This window comes from Cynara cardunculus, assembly GCF_001531365.2.
Source record: "Cynara cardunculus var. scolymus isolate 2C chromosome LG 13, CcrdV1, whole genome shotgun sequence".
Lineage (NCBI taxonomy): Eukaryota > Viridiplantae > Streptophyta > Magnoliopsida > Asterales > Asteraceae > Cynara > Cynara cardunculus.
Window position 1 is genome coordinate 23,525,278 of NC_037540.1, and position 9,652 is coordinate 23,534,929.

Genomic DNA, 9,652 nt, shown 5'->3' on the forward strand with positions numbered 1-9,652 from the left:
CTTCCTCCAGACTTAGTCTTTTTAGCAGCATTTTCAGATTTTCTATCCTTGGTTCAGATGGCTTTGACAAAACTTTTAGAATAATTTAGGATCAATTTTGGTCCCAATAATCAATAAATTATATTACATTGGAGATTTTATAGGAATTGGTAATTTGGGGTTTGCTCAAGCATGACGTTACACGGTGATGTGTTGCTAGATACCGCTCATCGTTTATAACTATAAATATGAGATTTATATTTATTRCCAACATGTYRAGAACCCATTGGGTCACACGCTTTGAACATATTCGAATAAGGAGTTTCAATAATTAAAATGTTTAATTATCATATCTGATTTGTATCGATTTAATCTGATTAAATAAAATCAGATATTATTTTTGTTGGACATAAATAAAGATGACTAGGGATGGCTTTGTAAGAGAGCGATGGTGTATGAAGGTCTTACACTCAAGCATGGTGGAGGTATGGTGATGGCTAGGCCATACATCCCATGTCCATATAAAATGTATGACATTTTTTATGCTAGTGAGTTTTTTGGTCTTGCAATTTTCTCTCTTAAAAACCACCTACAGTAATATGCTCCCTTTTCTTTCTAAGTTTTGAAACTGTGACTAGCATCACGAGAAGGCAAAGGATTCGGATTGTTCACGTGGATACCGTGGAGGCATCAATCTTTGTTTGTTGTTGTGATTCAAAGTTTCGCTGACTGTGAGGTATAATTTCGAAACACCCGATTTATTCCGGTTTGTATGGATCCTTGGAGGGTTACGGTTTTATTTTCCGCTGTGCTTGAGATCCCGTAACCCAACACATCCCACCTGGTATCGAGTGGGATATATTGGGTTCATTTGTCTTGGTTTTACATTTTTCTCCTTTATTGAAAGGTGTTTTAGACATTTAATAAAACACTTGTTTAAAAAGACACTAGGATAAGATTGAGATTTTGTTGGTTTGAAGGAGTTCAATACATCATGGGACATTAAAGCCACACCAACTTTTATCTTTCTTAGAGATGGGCAACAAGCAGATAAAATCGTTTGGGCAAATGAGGAAGAGCTTATAAACAAGATCGAAGTTGATGTGCTAATTCGTGTACCCAACTCCGGTAGCTGCTTTTCTACTTCATATACAACATAAAAGCACCCTGGATGACCGCTTAACCGACTGTGAACAAAGAAGAAGAAACAACATACAGAAACATTTTATTTTCAAGTGATTGTTGGTTAAGTTTTATTGATGTTGATAAGAATATATGTGTAAGGTTGTAGGGAGATTGATAAGTACCTGAATCATTGTAGTTTGTGAATTAATAGATGTATGTTATGTGGGAATCCTACTATTCCCTATTTACGTCAATGTTTAGAGGAGAATATTAATCAAACAACCCTACAAATTTTCAATATTAATCAATGTATTTGATTTGATTTTGAGGGTAGATTTAGCAACATCCATTGTTAAATCCATTTTTTATCATTTGTTATAGTAAAACCCCATTGTATATGAAAAGTAGAACCTGAGGAGTGAAAGCGTAATAACATGAAAGTGGAAGTTTAGGGGAGTCTAAGCCAAACTATCAAATTTATGGGCTAATATTTTTTTTAAGTATATAATAGTTATATATGACAAATAGAACAAATAAACTCATACACCTTTCTCACCTTTGAACTAATAATGTAAGTAGCAAGTGATGAAATATGTTTGAAAAGTCAGAACATGTCTTTGGAGGTTATATTATGAGGGCAGCATTGATTGGAACCATGGTTGATAGTCGTCTAAATGTCCATTTGCATGAATTATACTGAAACTTTATTCTCTCTTAAATTCCAGCAAAACTGTAAAAACTCAGAAGAAGATACAAGCAATTAAAGTGGGAAAAATTTATTCAAGGAGTTTTACAATGATTAAGGAACAAATTAGCAAGTTTATGTAGCGTAAAATGGTTTACAATTGCTTGGTATGTGTATTGGGTCAAGTGTAAGTCCATTGATTTGAGTATGAAGACCGTTATTGGTATTATGTTATGAACAGAGAACGAAAAACATAAATTATGGCATGATTTGGTGATGTTTAAATGGATCAAAGTGATTTGGGCCAGAATCAAATCAACTGTAACAAAAATGTGCCGAGTTTATGTGTAAATAGGCATGGATGTGCATAATTGCCTTGTAATTTGACACCACCATGCCATTAGTAATAATAGTACCATGTGTCATGGTTTGCTCACGTAAATCAAAATGTATGATGCGTGTAGGTAATGTTTAAAAACCTGTATGATACGTGTAGTTAATGTGGAAGCAAAACATTGTAACCTACACGAACTCGATGTGAGTTATCTAAAATAGGATACACAAATAATTTATGATGATTATATATGTATGTTATGCTTTCATGTTTGAAGATTTAGCATGCTAATACTTTATGAAACATGTTATGCATAAAAGAAAACATTTTGGCTATGTGTGTCACGTTTCAAGACATTCGTGGTGATATAGTGAGTTAACCCAATTGATGCAAGGGGTAGGATACATGCATCATGAGGGTGCCTCTTTGCTTGGCCAACACAAGTTATGTGCCAAGTTGAGCTTGACAATGTTGTTTTTGTTATAATTTTGTTTTATCTAAACGATGTTACAAGTATTTGATCATTTAAACTAAAGCTTTTACAAGAGCATGAGACTACATGCCAAGTCAAATATTACATTTTCTGAGTATCTAAGCCAATTTGCATGCATCTCGACAACCCTTAGACTAGATTTTGAACTATATTGAACATTATGAGGCTTGGGTTGGGCTTTTGCCAATTTGAAGAGCTAGTCATTCTCTTAATCCTCCCAAGCTTCTATGAAATGTCAATTTCAATTCCAAATTGCATTTGTATATTGAAGTAATCTATGTTTTTGCACTATGAGACTGTTCGGTTGGTTTTTCATTTAGTGTTGTATGAATAAAATTGTTTGTGGATTAATCTATCTTTATAGATTAAGTAGGTTTTTGATTGAGGGGTTTTTCATAGATGAAAGGATTGTGTTTTTAAATTGGGAGGGACAGATTTGGAAAAAAAAAACTTGGTTTTCTACATAAAGCTCCCTCAAGAAGCTTACGGAATAAACCATTAAGTCACTACCAAACACTCATACATAGCTCACGGAATAGGCTGCGTGAGTCCCATTTAAGTTTCTAACAAACAGGCCCATATGCGTGCAAAACATATAAGTGGAATGCATTTGCAGATTACATAACAGAACTCCATAACATCCTACTAGTTACATTAACTTATTGGAATTAATTCTCAGTAAAAGAAATAAACATACATGAAGAGAAGTGTTAAGGAGAATCATCCCTCTGTAGGAAAGGAGCAGCTGCAGGCCTCACATAAGTGAACCCCTTGAAGTGGTTCTCCTTACATTTGGGGCTGGCAGCCGGAGAATCCACCACCGCTGGCAACTTGGTCCAACACTCTTCGAAATTTGCTATACATTGTTTACCACCAACTGCTGGTACAAAACTTGGCTTCACTTCTCGACCCTCCAGTTTCTTCCAGTCGATCACTTTGAACCATTTGTGGCTTTTTATCTCATCACTTCCACCACCTCCACTGCCAAGCCGCCTGCTTGACTCCTTTTGTAGCAACTAAACAACAAACAAAATCATTCAACCTATCACTAACCACCCAAGAACTAAATGTAAATATATATATATATATAGGGGAAGTAAATTACCCCTTTGAGAAGGGAGTGTGCTTCACTTGACAAGAAGGTTGGAAGCTTCAACTTATCCTTAACTATCTTTTGCTGAATTTTCTGTCTGTTTCCACCTCTAAATGGAGGCTGCACATCAAAATTACTTGCTTACAATGAAAACCCCATGCTAAAGCTTCCATGAAGTGATCTGTTAAAAAGAAAAGAAGACCAACCTTCCCTGTAAGCATTTCATACATTAAAATTCCAACACTCCACCAATCAGCTGCCTTGTCATGGCCCCGCCCTTGTACAATTTCAGGCGACATGTATTCTAACGTTCCACACATGGAATTTGATCTTGTGCTCTCATCAAATTCCTTGGCTACGCCAAAGTCAGTCAACATAACCTGAAATAAACATACACCCACAAACCAGATATAGATAAATCAACATTTAATATATACTATATAACTTAGAACAAGAATAAGGATCTTACATGCCCCTCTGCATCCAGAAGAATATTTTCAGGTTTCAAGTCCCTGTGCATTATGCCATTAGCATGGAGATGTGAAACAGCAGAAACAATCTCAGCAGTGTAGAAACGTGCCAACTCCTCCCTGCATACCAAAAATACATGTTATATAATTGCAACATCATGAAACATAAAAAATTTCTCCTCTCTATTTTTCTTGTTTTCTCCCATATTACTCAACTAGCTTGGGATGAAAGGCTTATTGGGGTTGGGGAGTTCAAAGAGTACACATACCTGAACAAGCCTTGCCGATAGAGTTGAAAGAAAAGGTGACCCCCATTTACAAAATCAAGAACAAGGAACAATCTATATTTGGTCTGCATTCACATAACCGGAAAACAAACATTAGGTCTGGATATAGTAACCTCCAATAACTTTTTAATAATTTGTCAGAAAGCAACTGAGTTTCAACAATACAATACAATTTTTCTGTGAAGTGAAGCCTTTTAAAAAAAATATTTAAGGACCTTACAAAGACTAGGGTTTATTTGTTTACTACTTTTCTAATTTGTAGTTCCTTTTTACTTTTCATGTAAAGTAAATAGAACATTTGCAATGTAAAAAGATCCGTATAATCCACATGCTTTGCAAATGACGAGATCATTGCCTGGAATGAGTATTTGAGCTGCACAATGAAGGGATGATCCACTTTTGTCAAAATATCTCTTTCCGCTTTCATATACTCAGCATGATCTTTCTCAAAGATCCTATCCTTTCGCATAACCTTCATTGCAAAAATTTCCGATGTACCACGCTTTCTCACTTGATAAACTTTTGCAAATGCTCCTTGTCCAACAACTTTAAGAACTTCAAAGTCTTCAAGTCCCACACTATGGTTTTTCATCGAATTGCCATCATCATCATCAACGAAAGAAGGTTCTTCGAGTTCTTCAAAAGCCATTGTACTGACCCCCTCAACAAGATCATATTCAGTCTCATGTAAAGTGAGCTTGCCAAGCTTCACCAATTGACTGGCAAAAGGTGTAGGACCCACCAATGAATGACACCGGCTACAAATTACTTCTGGCTCATCATACACTAATTCATTTGCATTGGGTGCAGAAGACATTCCAGGTGCCACACCAAAGACATCAGAAAAATCCAACTCATTCTCAATATGATCTACAAGAAGAGCATCAGGAGGTCCCATTGGAAGCAATTGGTTCTGGAAAACCTTCCTCGTTCCAGTCATGTGCAAACATTGAGAAGCAACCATTTTCCAATGTTGGAGATGACTTCGTTTACCGCAGATGGAATTTCAATTCTTCACCGCTCCTGATGAATTTCCCTTCAGATCTCTAAATTGATGAAGGACAGCTCACAAAGAACAGGACGGTCAAGTACAAGACAAGAGTCCCAGGGAACCTTGAGAACATGCAAATCAGAATCCAGAAAGGGAAGTTGTTCTTGTTTCCCGCTTTACAGGAAACAGTAGATGCAGCAGTGCTTCTTGAAATCATGAAGGCCAGGCAGTCAAGCTGCAGTTCAGAAAAGCAGTATTAGAATTCCATCATGGCACTGTTGATTGATGGTATATCTGTTTGTAATCGAACATCAAATGTTGAAACCCCTAGCATTCAGAAACATAAATTTTGTTCTTCTATGCACTCCAATCTAAGGGCAACTCCTTTGGCATAAGCCACACACATTTTCTCTTCAATACTCTTCCCATGTCAATCCTGGACAACCTCAACCTCTCTAGGGGTGTAAACTCACCAAAAAAACAAACAAACTTGAAGAGCCAGTTTGACTGTGCTACCTGAGCTCAAGCCTTGTATATGTAGCAAGAATAAATGATCCAATCCCATAAGAGCCACTAAATGTAATATATATTTTTTTAACCCACAAGTCTTGGCTCATGGGGTGTTCTAACTGTAAATTTTCAAGAAAAGTTGACTTATAATTTTATTTGAAGGTTTAAATTTTCATTTATATGAACCCATACACCAAGCTAGCTCAACCCAGGGCCAGAGCTTATTTGGGACGATAAACTCCACCCCTGTAAAAAGCCAACCCGAGGCTCAAGCTTTTGATGAGCCAAGCCAGAGATGAGTGATCGAGTATTTTAGCTCGAAAGATACAATTCAAACCCGAGCAGATCTATTTTTCGTGAGCCAAGTTTCAATTCACGCAAGTTTGGGAAGTCGACTTCTAACTGGAGCATCCAAAAGTATACGTTGGAGATGACAAAACCACCTCAAACGGTGTTGGCTCAGCTTCTCAACAGGTGCCCATCCATCTCAAAATCTCCATTTTTTGCTACAAACATCTTATGTTCATCTTTTCTTTTGGTGGCCAAGCATCCAAATCCACCCTGTAAAGCACAAGAAGGTTTGCTTCCATTTTACAGAACTTCGCTTTCAGTTTCCATGGTACACGTTGATCAAACAAGACTACTAAAGCTTGCTGTCATTTCAATTAACCTGCTATTATCCTATGACTAACATCCTCGTCAATCTCTTCATCTTTTTGTAGAAATGATCTAAATAAGGAAAGATATCCTTCTAAACTATTTCTTATCATGCTACGTTCACTGCATCTTCCTCTTCCATATCAATTGGGCTAAACGTGAAATTCATATACTTCAATTTTGTTTCGAATTAATCTGAAACCTTCTGTTTACAAACCAAATCAAACAAGCCGAGTCTGTCCCACCTGAAGGTGGGGTCTAGGGAGGGTGAGATGCATGGAGACCAGGCCTCTACTCGAAGGAGTAGAGCGGCTATCGGCTGTTTCTGTGAAGACCCCCTGGCTTGTGCAAAGTGTGTGGAAAAAAATGCAGAAAAAGAACATATGAAGGACAAGAAAAGAAAACTTGAAAACAAGTGCAACATTGTTAAAAATCGCAAAACAAGTTAGAAGGAATCAACAAAATTCAATTGGACAAGGAAACAACAAATACAAACAAAAGCAGGTACAAGAAAAAAAATAACATAACCAATGTAGGAAGGGCTGCACACCCATGGTATAATTTTAGGATTCAGTAGGTCGAACTGTCGGCTCACTAACCCTACCCCTATCCTCTATCTCTCCAGACTCCTTCCTCCCACCTATGCTAGCTATAAATCCTCACCCCTAGTCTTCTATCCTAATATTGCGCTTCTAAGAACTCCTATCAGCGGTCATGTCCTCAGAAATGCCTAAAACCTCAGTTGCTCATCCCAAGTCCTCTTCGGCCTACACCTCCTCCTCACTCCCACGACCCTCACACTTTTTACCCTCCACACCAGAGCCACCACCTGTCTCCTATGAACATGACCAAACGACAGCAACTTTCCCTCTCTCAACTTACACAAACAACCAAACCACGTTCCCCAATGTTGATTTCCACCCCCTCGTCAATGCTCTCCCCGCTGAGATTGCACCATGAATATTCTGCCTAAGAGAGACTAATGCATAGCCCTTATAAATCCAAAGTGTTCTCCAAACCTTTAAATTTAGGGTTAACACCTTGCATCAACACCAAAACTGCAAAAGAAATAAATATAACTCTTCTTTTTTGGTTCTTAGTCCTATTTCCCAGAAGTGCGTGTGTAAATGGCGTGGAATTTAACAGATTGGACTATTAACAGAGAAGGAAAGACATGCACTTATATAATTATTAAATGCATGCTAATGGACACTGTCGCTGAAACAAAAGATATCCAACCAGATCATATTTCCTGAAATCATAGTCCCCATTTCATGTTTATAGGATCCAAAACTAACATTAACAGGCACTGTTGCATATTTGAACATCTCAAAACTTACAGGCTGTAACCACAAGGGTGGTGCCTGATTGGTTTGAGCTTGACTCCAAAGGTCAAAAGTACCAGGAGGTCCCAGGTTCAAATCAAAGTAGGAATAAAAATCCCCTTGTGGCCACGGAGGTTCAAATGCGGTGACTCCGGGCTATCTGCAAAGCAGGTGGTCGTCCTGGGATTAGTCGGCTCGCATAGCGGGTTGGATATCCAGGTTAATCAAAAAAAAAAAAAAAACTTACAGGCTGCAACATCGTGACTTAGCTTACTAGCATGACCACTACTATTAGAATGTATCAATAGAAACAGTGAATGTCATGCATCAAAAAATCCACATATTTTAGCCCAAGGAAATGTTGTAATAGTTGATGTTCAAGATCACGACCCAAATGCTCGTCAGTTTCTAAAGATTCACAAAATGTAAATTAACAAAGAAATACACTTATGTAATTTAACTACAACAAATGTTATCAGGAAACTACAAAAAAATGGGAAGGAGGGACTTCATTCAGCCATCTGAAGGGGAACAAATACTTTTTTTTAAGGAAAATCCAAACAAACAAGGACAATGACTTTCTTTAGAAGATCCAGATACAGGGAAAGGAAGACTTCCTTAAAGAAAATCCAAACAAACAGGAATAAAGACTTCCTTTAGAAAATCCAGATAAAGGTAACCTACACTTGTTTGCGACTTTCTTTTATCAGAATCAAGTAAAGGAAATTGAAGATTCTTCTTGCCCCACTATTATGGACAAATTCTTTTGGTACTTAAATCTAGCAAACCAGATATCTAACTCAGAATTGAGCAAAACATAATAGAGCAGAGATAGCCATAGACTTAACAAGACAAATTAAAAGGAATTATCCTCATCGCTGGTAGCATAAGAGATCTCTATTTATCCAACTGCCAACAAGAATTAAAACGTACAATGGCACACATGCAACGCGCCCAAGATTCACGAAACACTACCGATCCAAAATAAAAAAAGGCTAAAATTCTCCCAATAACAGAAAAGAAACACAACATGAAAAATCGACAAACAATGACACTAGAAATTGACCAGTATTAAACCCTAAATTCAGTATCAAACCGATCAACAGAATTCCTCGCTAAATGAAACGTTAAAAAACGACTAAAAGCACAAAAGCATTCAATTAAGATGATAAATTACCGGAAAATAAAGATGATTTATGAATCGTTTTTTGGTGTTACCTGTGGAGAGATCGTCGATGGGGTTCCCTGAAAGAGAAAAGCTGTCCGGGAAAGAAATATGAAAATTTATCGATTTGCCGCTTATAACTGACTTAAAAGTTACTATTTAATTAAAAAATGAAATAAGGAAATAAAGACGTGGCGTGATCTGATTGTATGAAAGGCTATAACGTCCAGCTTTGAGGTTACATTACATTCACGCATTTTTCGGTTTTTTCTGGTGGGACCCACTGCGGGGGTTTTTTTGGCTTGTGGGGAAGGAAGTTCTTTTGGGCACGGCTAACCAATTGTTTTGAGGGAATTGCAAAATTAGTCCCTGGACTATTGTTTAATCACAAAAGTTGATGTTTCTAATTTTACAAGTTTGTGGTGTGAGAACAGTGAGTCATTCATCCCCTCGGCCATCAATGTTTTATCATAAGGACTTAAAAAAGTAGTATGAGAAGTAAATAAAAAAAAATTGATCAATTAGCAAATTGAGCCAT

General features: G+C 37.2%; 1 protein-coding gene across 1 annotated transcript; it reads right to left on the reverse strand.

The window, feature by feature from the left end:
* Positions 1 to 3,197: 3,197 nt before the first annotated feature.
* Positions 3,198 to 9,195, reverse strand: LOC112525416 (serine/threonine-protein kinase AtPK2/AtPK19-like). Its single transcript, XM_025135540.1, has 7 exons — positions 9,168 to 9,195; positions 4,822 to 5,692; positions 4,449 to 4,531; positions 4,179 to 4,299; positions 3,916 to 4,089; positions 3,722 to 3,829; positions 3,198 to 3,632 (listed from the first exon to the last, which is right to left on the reverse strand). The coding sequence occupies exons 2-7, from the start codon at positions 5,428 to 5,430 to the stop codon at positions 3,327 to 3,329; spliced, it is 1,401 nt and encodes a 466-aa protein (XP_024991308.1). The 5' UTR covers positions 5,431 to 5,692; positions 9,168 to 9,195; the 3' UTR covers positions 3,198 to 3,326.
* Positions 9,196 to 9,652: the final 457 nt, after the last annotated feature.